Below are 22,794 nucleotides of genomic sequence, written 5' to 3'. Positions count from 1 at the left end.
TTTTCTAACTCATGGTTGCTGGAGGGAAAAAAAAAAAACATCAAAACATTACCCAAATTATATTTCTAGCCATAATGGCAAAAAAATGATTGCAATATGGACTTAATAGGAATTTTTCAAGCATTCAACATTATGGATGCAAAGTGGCAACGCCAGGTGGTTTTTATTGCTCCTAACAAGATTGCTGCAATGAGGAAGTTTGAAAGTTCAGTAAAGAGATTTGATCTCTGGAATTAGAAGTTTGAGACTCTTAACTTATTTATGTATGATGAAAAGTCCAACCTGGCTGATAACTTCAATCAATTTTCTTCACTGGAAAGACTCTTTAAAGGAATATTTCTCTGGAGCTATAAAAGAGAGTAACCAGTGAATGAATCAAAAACTCATTCAACTGTATGACACAAGTGACTTGATTTTTCAGCAAAAGATATTCTTAATTTACATCAGTGTGCTAAACACTGTGTACATAATCACCTTTTTGGCAGTACTCTGAGCAGCTCACGTAGCTGATAAAGCAATGAGAAAAGCTATTGGCATTTATACCTGCATTTTTGTGAGTCCAGGTGTCTGAAATACTGTGACCAAAACAGATTGCCTATTCATTGCATTTGAAAGGTACGCTTTTCAGTCTAGCTTAATTTTTCAAAACTGATCATTGATAATTTAAGATATTTTGCATTCATGGCACTAGCTTTTGAAGACCAGTGGCTTGTTAATTTCATATCAAGTATAGAAATTTTTATAGTTTAATTATCTTTAGTAGTGATAGGCATCAAAATAAAGAACGAAGAAATGTAGTTATAATATTGTCACCTTGAAATATCTTGTTAGTGGGATACATTTAATTGAGTACCTACTCTGAATATGTGCTTTAGTATATATGTTGCCCTGGTTTTATGTACAGATTGAATTTATAGACTAGCAGAATACCAGTGCTGCTTTTATAGAGCTTACTGCTATACACTCAAAGCTACGAGCTACGTTTCTTCTGTGTTTGCTGTACCATGAAGTCCTGAGCAAGACCTAAACTCTTGTTCGCTTTTTCGTAGAGCAGAGAGGAGCCTTCAGGGGAAGTAGAGGTGGCCGAGGTTGGGGAGCACGAGGAAATCGTAGTCGGGGAAGACTCTACTGAATAAGACATCACATTCTTCAGCATTGTCATGAGCTTAATATACTTAAATTCTACTACTCATTGGATTGCCGGGGATGTCCCTTTAAAAGGACTGCTGCCTTCAGCTAAAAACTTAATGTTCTTTATACCTTTGTATGTATGATCTACTTTTGTAAACAGACCATGGTTATGTCCAAGGTAAAAACCACAGTGATATTTTTGGATGCTTTGTCCACAATCTTGACTTGTTTTTGCAATATCATCATCATTCAGACTTCATATTGTGAATCTTTTACTTTTAAACATCTTGGTAATTTGTTATTGAAATCTATTCAAGTCTAAAATATAATGAAATTCAGTCTGTTTCTGATAACTGGTAAAGATGATCAGTTGAAAGGTTACTGATTTCCTCTACCCTCTGTCTTTTTTTCTTCCCCAACATATGGAGAAGAGTCATGGTCAATCTTAACATTTTATTTTCATTGTTAATTTTAATAAAGCTGCTAGGCATTTCCTACCTAGTGTTATAAAAGCAAAATACTTATCAGCTTTCTTAAAATGTAGAAATGACATTACATTTTTAGGAGGAAGTAAGTTGCTTTGCACTGCTTACTTAACTCTTCTCCATATGTTGTGATATAAACTTTTGACTATGGGATCTTACTATTTGAATAGAAATGTGTATGTATAATATACATGCATACATAAGCATATGTGTGTGTATATATACATGCATGCTGTGAAACTTGACTACACAACATAAATCATTTTTTTTAAATTCCTGGAACGGGTAGTCTTTGACACAGTGATGATCCTTTTTGAGGCTGAATCCATTATTAACTTGTTACCTAGGTTTTCCTCCCAGTAGTGAGGAATTTTGAGTCAGTTGCACTTACATGATTATTGTTATTTAAAACTAAAAATAAACAAAGGCTGCATTTTCAAAGATAAATTTGGAGATCCCTGCTGGAGAAATACAGCCAAAATATTGAATCTTATGTACATATAGGTTTCTACAGGATGAGATAGAATAATTTAGAATTTGGGGATTTAATAACCAGGGCAACCCAGGAAAAGTGACTTGAAAACATGGTGTACCAATAAGAAAGGGATGCTCTCTCGGTTTGCTTTTGCCACTTTCAAGATTTTAACTTCTCAGGTTATTAATCAAAATTATTGTATAAGTTAGCTAATAGATTCTTTAGGTTAAAACAACAGACGGGGGGTTTGTGGAGTGATTAATGTCATGGGCATTTTTAGTAGCATAGGCCCTTTGCTCTGCATTTGAATGTTTCATATATTTTTGTTCCACAGTTAATCTTCCCTCCCCAAGTTTGCTATTCAAATTCAATGCCTGAATGACATTTTCTAGTAGTTTGACATATTTTTTTGAGGAATAGTTTGTGATTCTAATGCAGGTGTCTTCATTACTGTTACCTCTACATTGGGGAAAAAGCAAAACCCCTTTGTTAGAATTACTGCACATGTTTATGGGAAAAATATTTTTTAAAGACTAGAATGATACAAGTGAGCAAAAGAAGTTGGTCAGCTTGACTATGGAGTGGTGGCAATAATCTCTTAAACATTCCAAAAGACTATGAGCTGAACCTAAAGCTCCCTTGGAATCTGAACAGACATAGGAACATAGAATTGCCATTTGAAAACTGTGACCAGATAGTCTGGACCTCAGAGGCATCAGCCGGTGGCCTAAAGCCATTTCAAATACGGAAACTGTATTGGGACTACAGTTATATAAATTTGAACATTAAGTCTAACTTTTCCTCTTTTTCTTTTTTAAAGCATATTTGTAAACTCAAAGCTGAGCAGAAGTGACTTTACTTTCTCAAGTTTGATACTGAGTTGACTGTGTTCCTTCCTTTACCACCTCATTGTTCCTCTTACCTTTCCAAAGGCAATAGTGCACAACTTAGGTTATTTTTGCTTCAAAAATTTGAAAGAAAAACTTCATGCCATGAATTTTTTTTCTTTTGCAAGACACCTGTTATCACCTTGTTCAAATGTAAATGTTCCCTTATGCTTTTGAAATAAATTTCCTTTTGTAATTTTGTTTTGTGTCTTGATGTGTTATGATTATGATAACTTAAGATTCCTGGATATCCACTAAACATTATTGATTATTTCTGTTGTGCCAGTGTGTTAGACCATGAAAATATAAAGATGGACAAGTTATGGCTCTGCCTTCAAGGAGTTCAAGTCTTGCAAGTTATCTTTAATTTTCATTTTTGGAGATTTATTTTTAAAAGTTAATACACTCTTCTGAAAAAAATGATTTGGTTATTTTTATTGAAGCAAAACATCAGATACATACTTGCCAAATTGTTAGGAAATAAATAATTTCCATCTTCAAGTTAATATGTAAAGCAAGTTAGAACTTCTTAATTTGACAACCAGCCTTTATTAAAAGTCTTCCTGAAGTAGCACCAAGAATGGTTAGGAGTGTTCTAAAGCCAAAATTTAAATGGATAGAACAAGATAACTAAATTCCCCTGGTGATCACATCCAGTCCTCTAGCTTTAATACCACCTATATGCTGAGGACTGCGAAATTTCTATGTCCATCATTTCTTGCCTAGAGTTTCATAACAGTCTTCTAATGGATCTCCCTGCTGTTACACTTGACTTTTTTACAGCCTGTTCTAAACACGACAGCAGAGATCCACTCCTACTTAAAGCTGTTCAATGGCTCATTTCAGAATATAAATCAAAAACATTGCCATGGCTTTCCATCCCTGACCTCAGCTGCTATTCTTCCTCCCCATCGCTCTGCCCCAGTCAGCTAGCTTCATGCAGGCAAGGCAAAGACACTCCTGCCTTAGGGGTTTTGCACTAGCTGGTCCCTTTAGCCACTCTTTCTTTTCTAATCTCTTGTCTAACTCCATCTCCATCTCCTTCAGATCTTCAAAGATCACCTTCTCAAGGAAAATTAAATACTGCAATACCCCTTTCTATCCTGCCAAGACTCCAAATCCCACTTACCCTACCACATGTTCCCTAGAGCATTTGCCAACTTCTAACATACTGTATAGTTTACTTGTACGTTGTTTATTCTGTCTCTCCCTGATAGAATGTAATGAGGCTAAAATGCCACAAAGGTAAGGATTTTTGTATTTTACTCACTGATAATTCCAACTACCTAAAACAGTGCTTGGTACATAGTAAGTTTTCAGTGAAAAAGGCAGTGTTTCAGACTGGGAATATAGCGGTGAACGAGAGAGGCAAACTCATGGGAGCTCACATTCTATTATGCAGGCCTGGTAAGCTGATTTCAGAGAGTAGTAGTATGAAAACAAACGCATTCTAATGTGACTTAGCATAGAAAGAACGGTTGGGAAAAGTCTAAAGAATTAATTTGAGCTGAGACCTGGATGATGATTTGGAGCCAGCCCAGTAAAGAGGTCAGGGAAAAGCATTTGAGATGGAGGCAACAAAACCTGCACAACACTTGGCTTTAAGAGCACCAGGCTGCGCTAAAACAAAACAAAAAAACGGGGGTCGGGGGCTATCCCAAAGCTTTTAGATTCCTAGTTTCAACCCTTGGACTCCTAAATTCCTCATCTATGATAAGGAGCTATTTGACTAACTCAGAGGGCACTGTGCTCTGAGACTGAGGCATGTTTCCTCCGTCCAGAAAAATCACTGTTACCCCCACACTCTACCCCCATTCATCCAGCTAACTTAGGATTCATCCTTCAGATCACACTAGAGTTCACTCTCCCAGGGAAGCCTCTCCTCCCAAGTTGGGTACAGGACCATCCACTTGTGTGCTGCCTCAGCACACGATCTTCTCCCCGTGTTAGAAACCATAGGAAGAAAGAACTCAGAGTCGTTCTGGGTGGGTGGAAAACAGCAAATGAGATTCAAGTCTAATAAGTGTGATGGAAACTAAAATTTAGACTAATGAAACCTAATTTATCAAAAACCTAAGAAATCATAGATTCATTCCTAGAAGTTGTACCTTTACTCCCTAAAACTAATGCAATCACAAATAAGAAAATCCCATAAAATTCTGGTCCTAAAGGGTTGATATTACAAACAAGACCTGAGACAAGGCCTTAGACAGATGAAATACTACATACAACTCCAGTTGGTATTTCTCAAGAAATAAGTGGAAAAGGAACAGAGAAGAGCAAATAAGAAATAAGGAAATGGTATTCCTATGAGGAAAAACTAAAATTTAGCTTGCTATAGGGTGATGAGGTCAAAAGCACAAACTCACAAAAGGTTTGAATAGAATGAACTTGGATTCATCATAAAATAAGGATACTGAAACTTGAGTGTATGTGGGAGTAAAAGCTGGGGGTGGGAGCAGGTATGGCTGTTACTTACAGAATGAACAGTCACAATACAATTACTCCCCAAATATAACTGTTCTCCCCAAATATAGTAACAGCTGCAAGGCTTTCAATAAATTAATGTCTGGTAAGTTGTATCAGGAAAATTCTTTTAAGGCTGACCATCATGCTACCCTCAGAGCAGCCCTAGTGTCACTGTGAACTAGAATCCTGGGCTGACTGGACATTTGGTCTCATCCATAGTAGTCCTCATGCTTCAGACTGCTTGATCTATTTGGCAAACTATTTCTAAATGAAATTACTCTACTTAGGTATCCTCTGTCTCCTCTTTGAAAATCCTATTCACTTTGCATATAGCTGTTGGGGAGATATATTTCTACAGCCCTTCCAGCCATAACTAGCCTCCTTCCTTATCCACCTTATCAACATCTATCAATTCAAAATCCCTCTAAAGGAATTAATTATATGCAGAGTAGGCTGCCAATAATTTCTTCCATTTCTGCTTAAACATGGCTGCTTCACTTATGACGACGAGTCTATTTCCTTTTCCCCTTGAATCTGAGCTATCCTTACTCCCTTCTTTGACCACTAGAATGCAAAAGGGACACTGCCAGTTCTGGGGCTGGCCCTCAAGGAGCCTGGCAGCTTCTACCATGTAAGAAGCCTCTGTAACTACCCTGAGAGCACAGCCACCCCGAGCCATTTCAGCCACGCCAGCTAAAGTACTAGATGTGTGTTGAGCCATTTCAGGACATTCCAGCCCCAGCTGAGGTCCCACCTGAATGCAGCCCCATGAGTGACCCAAACCAACAGCAGAAGAACCACCACCCAGCTGAGTCCAGCCAACAAACTATGAAATATAATAAATCATGTTTTAAAATTAAACATTTAAGCCACTAAAATTTAAGTTGGTTTACCATGAAGCAAAAGATAATTAACAGAATTTGAACAGAATGTTAACTCTCTCAGGTATCTTTATATCTTGTATTTTCTCTAAGGAATAAACAGTATGGAGATTCTCTGCAACTTTCAGATAAAATGGCCCAAAGGAAACAATCCAGAAAGTTTGTTTTATCATTATCCAATTCCTAGCTTCAAAAATTCTATACTTTATAGAGACTGTAAGTAAAAGTCAAACTAACCAAGCTTTCTGGAAGACAAAAATATATTTGTATCGGAAATGCTTCCTGCCATCAGATGCTAACAATGTATAACTAACTGAAAAAAGAATTACTCAAGAGTTTACAAGGTATTACCAAAACAAACAAACATACAGGCCAATATCTCTGATGAACATAGAAGAAAAAAATCCTCAACAAAACATTAGCAAGCTGCATTCAACAATATATTAAAAGGATCATTCACCACGATCAAGTAGGATTTATTCCAGGGATGCAAGGATGGTTCAATATTTGCAAACCAATCAATGAGATACACCACGTTGACAGAACAAAGGATAAAAATCATATGATCACCTCAATAAATACAGAAAAATTTGACAAAATTTAACATCTGTTCATGATAAAAAACTCTCACCATCACCAAAGTGGGTTTAGAGGGAATATACCTCAACATGATGAAGGCCATATTATGAAAAACGCACAGTTAACATCATACTCAATGATGAAAAACCAAGACTGTTTCCTTTTTAGATCAGGAACAAGACAAGGATATCCACTCATCACTTTTATTCAACATAGTACTGGAAGTCCTAGTCTCAGCAATCAGACAAGGAAAAGAAACAGCATCCAAATCAGTAAGGAACAAGTTAAATTGTCACTATTGCAAATGACACATTGCTATACATAGAAAACCCCGAAGACTCCACCAAAAAACTATTATAAGTAAAAAATAAATTCAGTAAAGTTGCAGGATACATAGAAATCATGTTTCTATATGCTAATAATGAAATATCAGGAAGAGAAATTTATAAAACAATTCCATTTATAATTATTCCAAAAAGAATAAAATACCTAAGAATAGGGGCACCTGGGTGGCTCAGTCAGTTAAGCATCTGCCTTCGGCTCAGGTCATAATCCCAGGGTCCTGGGATCGAGCCCCGCATCGGGCTTCCTGCTCCGCAGGGAGCCTGCCTCTCCCTCTGCCCCCAACTTGTGCTTGCTCGCTCGCTCTCTCTGGTGCTCTCTCTCTCTCAAATAAATAAATCTTAAAAAAAAAAATACCTAAGAATAAACTTAATCAAGGAAGTGAAAGACCTATACTCTGAAAACTATAAAACACTAATGAAAGAAATATAAGGTGCTATAAACAAATAGAAAAACATTCCATGCTCATGGACTGGAAGAACAAATATTGTTAAAATGTCTGTACTACCCAAAGCAATCTACAGATTCAATGCAATCCCGATCAAAACACCAACAATCTTTTTCACAGAACTAAAATAACACTAAAATTTGTACAGAACCATAAAAGACCTCAAAAAGCCAAAGCAATTTTAAGAAAACAAAGTGGGAGGTGTCACAATCCCAAATTTCAAGATATACTACAAAGCTGTAGTAATTAAAACAGTATGATACTGGCACAAAAATAGACATACAGGCCAATGGAACAGAACAGAGAGCCCAGAAAAAAACCTATGCTTATCTAGTCAATTTTTTTTTAAAGATTTTATTTATTTGAGAGAGAGAGCACGAGAAGGGGGAGGGTCAGAGGGAGAAGCAGACTCCCTGCTGAGCAGGGAGCCTGATACGGGACTCAATCCTGGGACTCCAGAACCATGACCTGAACCAAAGACAGTCACCTAACTGGGCCACCCTTATCTAGTCAATTAATCTACAATAGAGGAGGCAAGAATATACAATGGGTAAAAGATGGTCTCTTCAATAAATGGTGCTGGGAAAATGGACAGCTACATGCAAAAGACTGAAGCAGGATCATTTTCTTACACCATACACAGAAACAAACTCAGAATGGATTAAAGGCCTAAATGTGAGACCTGAAACTACAAAATTCCTAGAAGAAAATATAGGCAGTAATCTCTTGGACATTGGCCTTAGCAACATTTTTCTAGATATGTCTCCTAAGGCAAGGAAAATAAAGCAAAAATAAAGTATTGGGACTACACCAAAAAACAAAAACAAAAACAAAAAACAAACAAAAAACAAAAACAAAAACAAAAAACCTTTCGCACAGCAAAGGAAACCATCGATAAAATGAAAAGGCAGCCTACTGCATGAGAGAAGATATTTGTAAATGATATATCTGCTAAGGCATTAATACCCAAAATATATAAATAACTTAACACCAAAAAATAAACAACAACAAATAATCTGATTTTAAAATGGGCAGAGGTGGACGCCTGGGTGGCTCAGTCAGTTGAGTGCCAACTCTTGGTTTCCACTCAGGTCAGAATCTGGGCTCCATGCTCAGCAGGGAGTCAGCTTCCCCTCCCTCTGCTCCTTCCCCCACCACCACTCGCACACACACTTCCGCTCAAATAAATACATTTTTTTAAAAAAAAAGTGAGAAGAGGACCCGAATAGACATTTTTTCAAAAAAAAAAAAAATCAGGATGCCTGGATGGCTCAGTCGGTTGAGTGTTACCTTTGGCTCAGGTCATGATCCCAGGGTCCTGGGATCGAGTCCCCTATCGGGCTCCCTGCTCAGCGGGGAGCCTGCTTCTCCCTCTGTCTGCCACTCCCCCTGCTTGTGCTCTCTCTCTCTAACAAATAAATAAATAAAATCTTTTAAAAAAAGACATGCAGATGACCAACAGACACATAAAAAGATGTTCAACATCACTAATCATCAGGGAAATGCAAATCAAAACCTTACACCTATCAGAAGACTAGAATCAAAAAGACAGATAACAGGTGTTGACGAGGATGTGGAGCAAAAGGAACCCTTGTGCATTGTTGGTGGGAATGTAAATGGATGCAGCCATGCATGGAAGCTCCTCAAAAAATTAAAAATAGACATATCATACAATCCAGTAATTCCACTACTGGGTAATTACCCAAAGAAAATAAAAACATTAATTTGAAAAGATATATTGCACTGTTATGTCTATTGCAGTATCATTTACAATAGCCAAGATATGGAAGCAATCCAAATGTCCACTGACAGATTACAGATCAACCCAAATTAGTTAATTTTTGGGTTAATCAAAAGAGAGATTATTCAGACAGACCTTATCTAATTACATGAGCCCTTTAAATCTGGGCCGAGCGATCAGAAATGGAGGAAGTCAGAGACTCAAGCAGTGGACATTTTCCTGCTTCCCTTGAAGGAATAATTGCCATGTTGAGAAGGTCATGGTAGCAAGGAATGGTGAGTGGAGTTGAGAATGGCCACAGTCAGCAGCCAGCAAGAAAACTGAATTCTGCCAAGAATTGGAAAAAGGCCCCCAAACCCTGGGAAGAAAGCAGCCTTATATCACCCATGTGAGACCCTGAGAACACACAACCATGCCATGCCAGACTCTTGACCCATGAAAACAGTGAGATTATAGATATGTGTTAAGCTGCTAAATTTATGGTAAATTTATGGTAAAAAAACAACAGAAAACTAACACAGGATCCCCAAGGACAGGGTTATCATCTAGGGAAAGTAGAGGCCTGTGGTACATTAAAGCTACAGAAGCTATGATTCCGCCCTCTATAGGTTAACTTATGAGTGTCAGAGAAATTGCTGGTGGCCTAAATAGGTGATGTTGGGGCTTCTCCCAAATTCCTCACCATCCTTCAGCCATTCTCACGCTCTAGAATCAGGTAGATCTGAGTCCAAATCTGAGGTCTGCCACTTACTAGCTATATGATCTTGGCCAAATTACTTAACTAGTCTATGCCTGGTAAGTCAGCAAAGATTACTATGTGTGTACAGTGCCAGTATGTATTAAAACACTTAACAAACATTAGATGATGACAATTGCCATTACTTAGCAATTTTATGTACAGGTAAGAGGATTGATGTCTACGCCTTAAAATAAGATGCTGAGAACAGGGAGACTCACTTGCCACTTCTCTATTTCAAAATTCTGGAGCACTTCCTATTGTCTGTGTTTAAACTCTTTGGTATGACATAGAAGAAACCTTTACAACCTGACACTGTTTTCACCTTTTCACATGTATTGTTTATTCTGCTTGAATCAGCACCTTTGCTTGAAGCCTTTCACCTGGTTGGCCGCTCTCCCTTCTATACATGCGCCCTTATACACCCCCATAATCCTATATTTCAATTGTTAACCTGCCAAATATTCCACTAAATTGCACATTGCTCGGTGGTCAGATTTCCATACCCACTGTCTGGCAGAGAACTAGGCAAAAAAGTGGGTAAGCCACACATTTTTAGAGAGCTGAATGTTCATTACTTCAATCCTCTAAGAAAAGCTACTTTCAGATGGAACTAAAAACCAAAGCTGTGGTCGTTGCTTCCATAGTACGAAGAGATGTTTAAACACTTGGCAATTATTTTTGTTTTCCAGCAATATGCCAGCGTAGGGAGGCTGTCAGGCAAAACTCTCATCCTCCTCTTCCCAAAGAGAAAACCAAAAGCATAATGAACCTAAACACAAAATGACACACCAAGCCAGAAGGCAGCCCTGAAATACCTAAAACAACCTATCTTACTAGAAGCTAGAAGCCAGGCTAGTCCCTTGGCCTACATGTTGGTTCACTAGAGAGAAGTGCTTCTTAATGTACATACCAGTCACCTGGGACTCTTGCTGAAAGGTAGAATCTGGTGGGGAGGGGTAAAAGAGCCAAGAATGTGCATTTCTCATAAACTGCCAGGTGATGCCAATGCTGTTGGTCTCCTGATACAGACCTCCAGCCTACACCTGTGCTGCCCAGTAAGGTAGCCACTAGCCACATGTGGCTCTTAAGCCCCGAAATCCGGCCAGTCTGAATTTAGATGAGCTGGAAGTCTAAATACATACCTGTTTTGAAGACTTAGTACTAAAAATAAAATAGCTCAGGAATTTGTACAGATTTTATATTGAACTAATACTGTATTGTATATAAGGGTTAAATCAAATGCGTTATTTCACTGTCTTTTTAAAAATTTCCTATGTGGCTCGCGCCTCACATATTTCTACTGGACAGCGCTGCCCTAGACTGACAACACGCCCAACTCTGAAGCTTCCACTACTGCGAGACTTTAAGAATAAAAGAGAATCCATCTCTTCCCTTAAGTGTTTCGAAAACATACCTTTTATTTCTCAACTATATGACACAACCCGAAATAAAAATGAACTAAAATGAAAACCGAGGTTTTATTAAATACATATATATGTAAATATACACACACACAGAGTCCTCTCATTTCGGCTTAGACTCCACCTAGAACACTACTTTTATCTCCCTCTGGTTCCCACGCCACGAGATCGAATTGCGTACGGGAAAACAATAACAAAAAAGCGGTCTCCGACCTGAAGCCAAACCAGGCTGTCCCGCCGCCCAAACCGAGGCTGAGAAAGCGGGTTGTCAGCGGGCAGCGCCTCCCGAGCTCCACCTCCTCCAGTGCCGACCTCCCCAAGATGGCGGGCGGCGGGGGCCGGCTTCCGCTTCCGGTGTGAGCAGCCGGGCCGGGGGGGCAAAATGGCGGCGGCAGTAAGGATCCGCGGCCGGTGCGAGCTGCCGCCGTGCTCCGGCCCAGGCTGGCTCCTCAGCCTTTCCGCCTTGCTGAGCGTGGCGGCTCGAGGGGCCCTCGCCACCACGCACTGGGTCGTCACGGAGGACGGGAAGATCCAGCAGCAGGTAGCGGCCAAGGCGTCCCTCTCCGCCCGCGCCCGCCCTCGCCCCAGGGGATTCCCAGGTCCGGCCCCTGGCTGTTTGGCTCCGCGCGGTCCCGCCCCCAGCCTACCTTCCCACGGTCCCGGCGCCGCGGCCCGAGCGATCCTAGTACTCAGACCCGGCGTAGCCCCCTCCCCATTTGTCCTCTGGCCCTCGCCTCAGCCGCCTGCAAGTTCTTAGCCTTCCACCCCTGGGGTGGCTTGCCGCGCGGGTAGAGTCGCCCGGCCGTGGGGGTTCGGGCTCTGGGGACATTTTGTTGGGCTTTAGAAATCGCAGATTCATTATCCTTGCCTCTGTTCCTCTCGGGCCCACCACGCGTCACCAGCCCTCCCCGAAGAAGTAGAAAGCATGTGGCAGCGCCGGGGTGTGCGCGAGTCCCAGGGCGGTGACAGCTTCGACACCCCTAGGCAGTGGGTCATCTAATGCTTCTTCCCCCCGTCTCCTCTTCCACATGTGTCGGGCTGTGGTGGTTTCAGTTTGTACCGTTACCCAGGTCAGCAGGGGCTCTTTAGAGACAACACACACTTTCCTTCCGAAGGAATGCTTGAAGATGCCTCTGGTGGCGTTGCCTGCATCTTTTCAGCTGAAACTGCCCTCGTTTCCCAGTGTACTTTGCACTGTTTCTTTACCTAGTTCCTGTGACCCAGCCCCGCAAGGAGGATATGTGATTTCCTGGATTCTTGTGTGCCCGAACTAATTGCTCAGAGGAGAGATTGCTTTTCTTTTTTTTTTTTTAAAGATTTTATTTATTTATTCATGAGAGACAGGGAGAGAGAGAGAGGCAGAGGCAGAGGCAGAAGGAGAAGCAGGCTCCCTGCTGAGCAGGGAGCCCGACGCGGGACTCGATCCCAGGATCCTGGGATCATGACCTGAGCCGAAAGCAGACGCTTAACCATCTGAGCCACCCAGGCGCCCGGAGAGATTGCTTTTCTTACATGACTTTATGATTGCCTACATTTTGTGAATGCTGCTGATCCCTCAACAGTACGTGTGTGTGCTCTGCTACAGAATCTTGGTAAACTTAATGACTTCCAATACTTGAGAGCAATCCTGAAAAGTCCAGCAAACATTTACCAAGTGAATTGTGTGCCCCATGCAATTTAGCTCCCTGACCTTAAATGTATTAATCATTATCGTGTGAAATTATGGACCTTTGGGTTGCGTGTAATGAATAATGACAGGAACACAATGCCAGGTTTACTTTTTTATGAAGTGAAGTTCACGTGATGGCAAATTTTACCTCAAGTATAATGAGTGAGTTAAACAATTTAAAAATCGGATTGGTATTGGTGAGTGGTTTTCAGTATATGTGAGAAAAGAGACTGGCTTTTTACTGGATGGCATTTTCTATATACCTAACTTAAATTAGAAGAAATCTCCTTTTCATGGCCATACCATTTTAGATTTAAAAGATAGGTGTGTGTTTCAGAAACTCTAGAATTAAACACTGCTAGTTCTTTCCTTAACAAAAGGTTAGAAATCTTATGTGAGTCCTGGCTGCTTCCTCCACCCACTTTCGTTTGTTTCCTGATGATAGTTTTCCCTGAGGCCCTCATGAAGGGATACATGGAATTAAGTCACTCTTGCTGCAATTTGGGGAGCCCTTCTCCTATTGGCTCTTCTGCAGTATTGTTTTTGGCCACAGCTATTTATACACTATGACATTGACTTCTCCTTCCCATTTTGGTGTCCTGCCACTCAGCCAAGGAAGTAGCCCATCTGAAAAGTGAAAGCTGGTAGAAATGTATTATTTGCTGAACCTTGCAGTGGGAAAGCAGAACCTGATTTGTTTAAAAAACAAAACCAAAACCACATTTTTTCTTTTTGCACATTGGATACTTATGTTTTAGTGGAAGGGAAGGTAGGGGTTACTGTTAACTTGCCTCAGAAAGGGGGAAATCTGAAGAATCTTTTGGAAATCTGCCAAGTATCCCTGCAGTAAGTAGTTAGGCTTAAAGTTAGGAAAGTAAGATTTCTTTACTACATGCTTTTAAAAATTATCTTTTTCAGTGAATTTGCCAGTACTTTGCTACATAGCATTGACAATGTTAAGTTCAGAGAACCACAAAATTTTATATCAGAAGAAATAAAGTTGGTGTCTACAGCGTAACAAGAAGAGGCTAAGGGGGTGCCTGGGTGGCTTAGCTGGTTAAGCGACCCACTCTTGTTTTTGGCTCAGGTCCTGATTTTTGAGCTCAGCATGAAGTCACTTGTTCCTCTCCCTCTGCCCCCCCCCAGGCTCCCCCACCCCCACGTGTGCACTTTCTCCCTCAAATAAATTTAAATTAAAAAACAAACAGACAAGAAGAGGCCAGTGGATTTAATCTGAGGGAAAAGCAAAACTTATAAATAAAGTAGAAGAGTTGAATACATGATCAGCTTCTGAGTGCCACTCTGATAGTTGTGCATGCATTATCCATGCTGCCCTTCCTGGCAGTAATTTGAATGCAGGCAGAATCCAAACCTCAGTTTTGATTGTGATTAATTATCACATATGTTTATGGTTATTAAAGAATTGAAAGATCCCTTTATTATATGGATTTGGGTATACTGCAGATCTATTCATATGTTCAGAAACAAAAGCTTTACATATATATGATATATATATATGTAAATGGTATATTATATATATATAAATGATATCTTAACTGACATACCAAATGCCTTGCTACTTGTTTTTCGTTATAATAGCTGAATGAGAACAGAAGGGTGCTTTAATTTTAAAGTGGTCTAATATCAGGGAGAGGGCTAAGAGCAAACTGAAATGGCAATCTTAGAATATTAGAGTGGCAAATACCTTTTGAAACTCTTTGCCTAATATTTAAACCTGTCCAAATTAGATATAATAGGTAATTGTTTTCCATAATGAACTTGGAGAAGTACTTATGAATTAAAAATCTGAATTACCCAAAATACAGATTTACACAGGGATAGTTAACATCACTATAGTTAAAGTTTTAAGTACATTAAGCAGTTCTTCCCAGGAGAAGAGAACATTTGTTTGGTTTTTCTATTTCAAGCCTTAGCAAATGATAAAGATAAGTACCCACAAGTTAGGGACTGCTGACTTGTGAACATGCAAATGTGTCTGAAGCCCTGAATCTGTAAGGGGCTTGAAATGGGGCTTCAGTTAGAGCCGGAAGCAGCCATTCCTCCAGGCAGCCTCCTCACTGTCAGCGCTGTGGTTGCTTCTAGCAGTAGCAAGTAGTGAGCACTTGGTGTGGCAGCTCAGGGGATTGTTCCTTTCCACAATCCCTGCCTGAGCTGGGAAGCATGTCTTATATGTTTTTAGGTTCCATGTTTACTGAGCTGCCACTGAACTCCCCGGAGCATTGTCCAGGGAATCCTGGAGCTGGGATATGAAGAGAATGCTCTAGTCTCTAAGTTCCTGTCCCACTGCAGTCAAGGGACAGCTAAGAAAAGGTGCTCCTCTTCTCTTCAACTATAGGTTTTTTTCCCAGCTTTGGGCTTTGGCATACCTCTGATCCCCTAGTACCCCCTGTACCTTAAATAAAGCAAGGATCCTTGGGGTCCATGGACTTAAGTAGTGAGCTTTTATAATCTGGGTTACTAGGAGGATCTATGTGTAATCAAGTCAATGGATCATTTGGTTGACTTCATTGTGAAGAATAGTCTTTTAAGATAAATTTTGTGGGTTTTTTGTTTCCTTTTTTCTATTTTTTTCCTCATTACTAGTATGGCAACATTTATTTTCTATTTTTACCAAAACCGTCTGGAGAGTCACTTGAATGGAAGGTTAAATGAACTTTTGTGAATTAGCCTAAGAGCCTAACCATTAATGTATCACATCATTTCTGTGGAAAAAACAATGTTCCATGTTCTAAATTACCAGCTAACAGATGAATTCCTGAAATGTTACCAGTTTGTCTTAGACTTACTGAATTCAAAGGTGGTACTTCTAGCCCTGGGTTCATTGCCTCGTGATAGTCTCTCTCTTTATAAGTGGAGGTCTAAAACTTGAAGTAAATAAAGAGTATAATTGTTACCAACTCTGTCATAACATTATAATATTTATTTTCTTGGCTACTGTTTCCCTCTTCTCTAATCTTAGATCCATAGAGCTTTAGGTTTGGAAACAATTCTTAAAGGATATGTAGTACAACTCATAGGAGAGAATGTCGTCCAAAGTCACACAACTAATGAGTGGCATTTAGTGATAGCAGTAAGTAAAAGTCTGTAGTAGCATGCAGGTGAGCACCTTGTACTCAGAAAGATTGAAGTACGTCCCCCCCCCCCTTTCATAGTACCTACAAATGAAAGAAAGAAAAGAAAAAGGAAAAATGGGAATAATGAAGTAAAAAGTCTTCTCTTGGCCAGTTTGCTTTACCTCTGCAGAATATTTTGTGATGACTTTTAAGTTGGGAGTGGGTGTGAATTAGGTGTGAATTAATTTGGGGTTATTTAATCATCTTGCCTTCTCTCAAGCTAATGTGTTTAGAGTCCAGATCCTTTTAACTGCTTAGAACAAATGAGGTTTCTAGTAAAACCGATGCTCTGAAGCCTAGCAACCCTGGCATAAGAAGTGTTTGACAGGCAGTTATTTCAGCAACTGTGATTTGGGCAAGAGCTATCGGATTTAGTTGGACAGACAGGCTAAATCTTTATCTCTTGGTCTTTAATAGCTTATTAAGTGAAGGAGTGGTTTAATTTGGGTCTGATATTAAGTAATTGCTTCATCTGGGAGAGGGCATCCAGATGATACTATGAAGCTGACAGCTTTCTTTCAGTACTTTTCAAATTGAGCCCATCTTTTTGTCATAAAGTGTTTCTATGTTTATACACTTGAGGGATTTACTTGGACCTGAGAGGTCATGGTGGCTTATTCACTAACTTGCTAAGCCTTTGCAGTTTGTCCTAGACGTTGGCATCAAAGCGATTCTCATTCAATCCATTTTTTTAGACTTCCCACTATTATTTTTTTTCTTATAAATCACCCAGGTGTTAACTTTGTTTATACTTACAGTAGTTAATAGGAGCTTATAAACATACAGATGTAAATTATAACTTTAAATACTTTTCCCAGTTACTTATTGAACAAATATTTATTGTCTGCTTATTTTTCACCAGCCCACTGTGCTTTGATGAATATGCACTTTTCCAATGGCGACTGTGACATGAAATTCTCATTTTTCCTTGAGGGTGAGCAGAGTACAGGTCCTTCTTAACCTTTTTTTTTTTTTTTTCTTTTCCCTGACTCTTCTTCCTCCACCCATCTTTTAGATCAGCAGTTCTCAAACTTCTCTTTGCACAAAAGTAATCTGGGGTGCTTGCTTAAAATACAGATTCCCAGGCCACTAAAGTATCTGATTCAGTAGGTTGGTGGTAGAGCCAAGAATTCTCCATTTTTATCAAACCCCTCAGGAGATTATGATACAGATGGGTCACAGACCATTCTGAGAAATTCAGTTTTATATATTGCTCTACCTCCAACTTCTGTTCCAGCCTTCTGTTTTTACTCTTTATATATACCTGGGCAATCTCATATTTTCTCAGGACTTAAATTACCATATATATGCAGGGAATAGTCACATTTCTTTCTGTAACTCACATTTTTTTCTTCAGGGTTATAGATCAGATCTAAACTCATTTTTACCCTACCTACACCTGTGTCATGCCCTGTTTTCCCAAATTGAATGAAAGATCCCACCATTCACCATCCACCCATTTGCCCAAGTCAGAAATCTAGTTGTCTCCCTTATTCCTTACCAAGATCTTTCCATTTTACTTTCTAATTACATCTCTTGCCATAGCCACTACTGTGGCTCTAATTCGGGCCACCTGATTCTTGCCACGGCTTCCTAATAGTTCTCCCCGCCCTAGTCTTGTCCTGCTTCCAATCTATTCTCCTCAGTGCAATTAGACTAATCTTTTAAAACCTTCTTCGTTTTGTTTAATTACAAATTTGAATTACAGAAGTAATGTGTGGCATTGTAAAAGTAAATGCTTGACGTTATGGGAATATTTAAAGTAAGAAAGTGAAGTCCTCCCACCTCTCTCCATTCTCACTCCCCAAGGAAAACTACCTTGAACGATTAGTTTGGTGCATATCCCAGGATATGGTCCTTCTTTAACATGTCTTGTGATCTAGCCCTTCCTTCTCTCTAGCGTTATCTTTGCTCATTCTTGAGTGCCTCACCCTCACCTCAGAATACGCACATATACACCTTAGCTATATTTAACACTTGTCAGTATCCCCAGATATATGCTCTGTTCTCACTTGCCTCTGGGCCCTTCCACATGTTCTTCCCCTGAAATGTCCCAATCTGGCTAACTCAGTACACTTCACAACTTAAACATCACTTTCAGAGAAGCTTCTAATGCCCAAGTTTGAGTAAGCTGTTCTTTCTATGTGCTTTCATAGTATCCTGTATTCCCTTAAGGACATTTACTATGCTGTATTGTGTCAATTTACTTATGTAAATGCCCTACTAGACTACTACATGCTCCATGAAGGGAGAGGCCATATCCGTCTTCTCTGCACCTCCTGCATCTTTCATGCTTAATCCCTTAGGCTGCAATAGTTATCTGTTAAATGGATGACATAAAGAAGTGTGAGAACCGGTTCCTGCCCTTCAGGAATTTACTACTGTGTGAATGAAGCATTACAGTACTCACTAATGTAATAGTCATCCTGGAGGCTAGCCTACAGGAGGCCTCAGACTCCTGGAAGATCTTTAAAGCTCCAAGTAACTCTTCAGTGAGTCAGCCATTAGGCCTTCATAAAAGGTGCTGTATGCACATGAGAAGAGCCGTACTTTCAGAGATCACTCTTGGACTATCTTCTGTGGTCAGATCGTGTATGCAAAGGAAGTCATCCTTTGTCACTGACCTCAGCTTTATTGCTCAGGCATTGAAACATATGGAGAGGTGACAAGAGACAAGGGAAAAAAAAACAAGAAGAAAACCATCATCAGAAAGGGCAGAGGCGAGATGGATGAGAAATGGCAGCTGCATTGTTGAGGGGGGATTAGGATCAGCTGTGGGGTTCAGCAGTTGTTGCAGTTTAGAAGCAACATTGGTGGAAGTGAACAGAAGGCACTATGACAGTGAGAAAGAAGAGGGCTTGCCAGCAGGTTGGGTCAAAAATTAGAACAGCTTTGCACTCCAGAGTGTAGGGAGCAGGGTGTGAGCCCTACCTGCATCTCAGTTAGACTCCGTGGTGGCAAAAGCAAGGGGAATTCCTCTGTTGGGTGGCTCTTTCAGCCAGACACCTCAAGAGAATTGTTTGTGCTCATGGGCTCTCTTTGTATAGATCTCTCTTAAAGCCACTCCAGTAAGTCCTTCATCCCTGCGACTCTTGTCAAGATATCCCGGGGCCTGCCTTATTGCCAGATTTGTGCTCTGCTCTCACTTATCTCTCTTAACCTCTGATCTCCCCAGCCAGCACTTGTCCTCAGACCATATTGAACTATTTTCTTCCATGGCTTCCGGGACATACACTCCTGGCTTTCTTCTGAATCCCTGACCATGACTTTTCATTCTCTTCTGCTGAATTCCTCTTTTCTTTGTGAATCTTAAATACTGATGTGCTCATCAGATGATCTTATGCAGTCTCATTCTGAGGATTCTCCCAAATCATATCTGCAGTCTCTCCCTGAACTCCAGACTCATATCCAGTTGCCCACACAACATCTCCACTTAGCTGTCTGATAGACACCACAAATACATCATGTCCTAAACTGAACTCTTATTTCCCATCCCACCACACCTGTTACGAAATTGCTCAGGTCCAAAATCTTCCTCGACTAACATCTCATACCTAATCATCGGTCAACTTTACTTCCAAAATGTCTCCTGCATCAAGCCATGTCTTTCCACCCATACTTCTACAACCCTAGTCTAGACTCTTCATCTTCCTCTTAGACCTAAGCATAGTAGCCTGCTAACCAGTCTCCTTGCTCCACTTTTGCATCACAGAGTCTGTTCTCCCCAGATCGAAATTCTGGTCCTGTGATTCCTTTAACGGATGTAGAGGAAGAGAAGGAAAGAGCATCAGGAAACCTTCATTGGTTTCCAATCATACTTTTAAGAATAAAACTTGGGAGTTTTTACCATGGCCTTTAAGGCCCTTGCAAGATCTGGAACCTGGCCCCTGACTATCTCTGTGCCCCAAATACCACTTTCCTTCTTGTGTGCTGTGATTTAGCCATCATACTGGCCTTTTGGGGTGGTCTTTAGAGCACCAGGTTTGTTTGTTCCTGCTCCCTCTGTTGCTTGAAAAACTTCTGCAGACATCCTTATGGCTCATCACCTCTCTTTTCAAGTCTCTGTTCACATGTCACCTGTCTTTTGACCACACTATCTAAAACAGCATCTCCTTCCATCACTGTCTTCTTGCTCCACTTTATTTTTCTTCATAGCACCTATTTTCTGTTGTAATATATATTTTATTGCCAGTCTTTCTATGAAAACATCAACTCTTTCATAGAACTCTGTATGGTCACTGAGGAAACCCCCATGCCTGAAACAGTGGCTGAAACATCATAAACACTCAGGAAATATTGAATACGTAAGAGAAAGGGAAAGTACCTGCATGTATGTGTGCAAGCAGTTATTCACACTTTTTTTTAAAGATTTATTTATTTATTAGAGAGAGAGTGCACACAAGGAGAAGCAGGCTCCTTGCTGAGCGGAGAGCCCGATGCGGGGCTCGATCCCAGGGCCCTGGTATCATGACCTGAACCAAAGGCAGACACTTAACTGACTGAGCCACCCAGGTGCCCCCGTTATTCACACTTGTAATAGCTTTTGCATATCAGCACAGTGATGGGCCACCATTGTTTTAGTAGTCTGGAGAAAGCACAGTGCGTTTACTTTATTTTTTTTTAAAGATTTATTTGAGAGAGAGCACACACCCATGTGTGTGTGTTTGTGTGTGTGTGTGTGTGTGTGTGTGTGTATGAGCAGGGGGTGGGGCAGAGGGAGAGAGAGAATCCCTAGCAGACTCCCTGCTGAGCATGGAGCCCAACCTAGGGCTTGATCCCATAACCCATGAGATCATGACCTGAGCCGAAATCGAGAGTTGGCTGCTTAACGGACTGAGCCACCCAGGCGCCCCACAGTGCATTTACTTTAAAGGGGGCAAGCCAACTCATTCATTCTCCCTGTTAAAAATAAAAGGTCTAGACTAAGCCTTCTCTAAGAATGTAGTATCTCTAAATCAGAGTTGTAAAATGGTGCTTCAGATAACCTAAATTCCGATTGGCTATTTAGATATATTCTCTCTTCAACATACCTTTGATGATATGCTCAAAGAACTTTGAGATTGTGGCATTATTTAAATTATTGAATACTGTATAAATTTAGGTAAGTCATTTAACATTAAGACATTTCTTTATTATAAACATGTACAAAAGAAGCATTTATTAAAAATCTGTACCATCATGACAATTTTATATAAGCTAAAGTACATATTTGTTTTCAGGACCTACTACCAGAAATTCACACTGGACAGATCAGATTGTGCTTTCCATATTTATTTAACTACTTCATGTGTCTTAACTTTTGAAAAGAACTCATTTATGTATTTTTTACTAACATCTTACTTCAGTCTTCACTTACCAGTGAGGCACTTACTTAAATTGAAATCAGGTGACCAGCAACAGAGTGCGGGCGCGCACACGCGCACGCGCACGCACACACACACACACACACACACACAAACACACACCACCCACCCACACACCCACACCCAACCACCCCCCAACAGTCCTTTCTACTTTGAGTCTAATTGCTAGGTGGGGAGTTGAGATGGGTAGTTAATCCTTAGTAAAACTCAAGAGAATGATACATGCCGAAAGTGGTTAAGTGGAGTCAGGAACGTTTTTATTTGAGCAAGTATTTGCTGAGAGCTTTTTGGGTGCCATTATATTTGGCAGACTTAGCTAGCTCATTAAACACATCTTGGAATGCTTTCTGTGTTAGGTAGGTGGGATACAGCTGTAAAGGAGACACGGTCCCTGCCTTCACAGAGTTTGCATTTTATACAGTCATACATGGAAGTGACTCTAATTTAGGATAAAGTCAACTTTTTTTTTCTGTTTTTATTTTTATTTGCATTTATTCTATGCAGACTTTACTCCCAGGCCATAAGTTTTTGTTTCTTCAGTTTCTTCTGGGATATCTTTTTCTTCTGTGCCACCTCCTCTTCTGGCTTAGGAACACATTGCTCTTTTGCAGTGAGGATCTCAGTGTGGCAGGGAGAGCTCATGTGTGGGTTAATCCGACAATGAGCCCTGTAAGTTCTATGCCGCATCTTGGGGGCTTTGTTCACCTGGATTTGCTCCATGACCAGAGAATCTACATCTAAACCCTTAAGTTCAGCATGACTCTCTGCATTTTTAAGCATGTGCAGTAATGGGGCCCCTGGGTGGCTTAGTCGGTTAAGCGTCTGCCTTCAGCTCAGGTCATGATCCCAGGGTCCTGGGATTGAGCCCTGCAGGGAGCCCGATTCTCCCTCTCCCTCTGCCTGTGGCTCCCCCTGCTTGTGCTCTCTGCCTCTCTGTCAAATAAATAAATAAAATTTTTTTTAAAAAGCATGTGCAGTAAAAATTCAGCACTTTTCTTGAGCCACCGACCTTGTGTGCAGCCCCACTGTT

At 40.4% G+C, this 22,794-nt stretch overlaps 2 protein-coding genes across 7 annotated transcripts in view; both read left to right on the top strand.

Moving 5' to 3' along the window:
* API5 (apoptosis inhibitor 5) overlaps positions 1-3,178 on the top strand; it is a 29,336-nt gene extending 26,158 nt beyond the window's left edge. The window contains exon 14 of one of the 2 annotated variants that reach the window (XM_006728791.3): positions 1,055-3,178. In XM_006728791.3, the coding sequence (XP_006728854.1) occupies positions 1,055-1,077 (23 nt within the window). In that variant the 3' untranslated portion in view covers positions 1,078-3,178. Of the gene's footprint in view, positions 1-1,049 lie in introns of both variants that reach the window. The other variant, XM_006728790.3, reaches the window with a different exon arrangement.
* An 8,771-nt stretch (positions 3,179-11,949) lies between these two features.
* The window catches only part of TTC17 (tetratricopeptide repeat domain 17), a 118,324-nt gene continuing 107,479 nt past the window's right edge, over positions 11,950-22,794 (top strand). For 3 of the 5 annotated variants that reach the window (XM_006728795.3, XM_031020524.2, XM_031020517.2), the window contains exon 1: positions 11,950-12,139. In XM_006728795.3, the coding sequence (XP_006728858.1) occupies positions 11,981-12,139 (159 nt within the window). In that variant the 5' untranslated portion in view covers positions 11,950-11,980. The remainder of the gene's footprint in view (positions 12,140-22,794) is intronic. The other 2 variants (XM_006728794.3, XM_081798292.1) reach the window with 1 other exon arrangement.

Source organism: Leptonychotes weddellii, chromosome 11 (genome assembly GCF_054177405.1).
Source record: "Leptonychotes weddellii isolate Sample4059 chromosome 11, ASM5417740v2, whole genome shotgun sequence".
NCBI classification, from domain to species: domain Eukaryota; kingdom Metazoa; phylum Chordata; class Mammalia; order Carnivora; family Phocidae; genus Leptonychotes; species Leptonychotes weddellii.
This window is presented reverse-complemented; position numbering and strand designations above follow the sequence as displayed.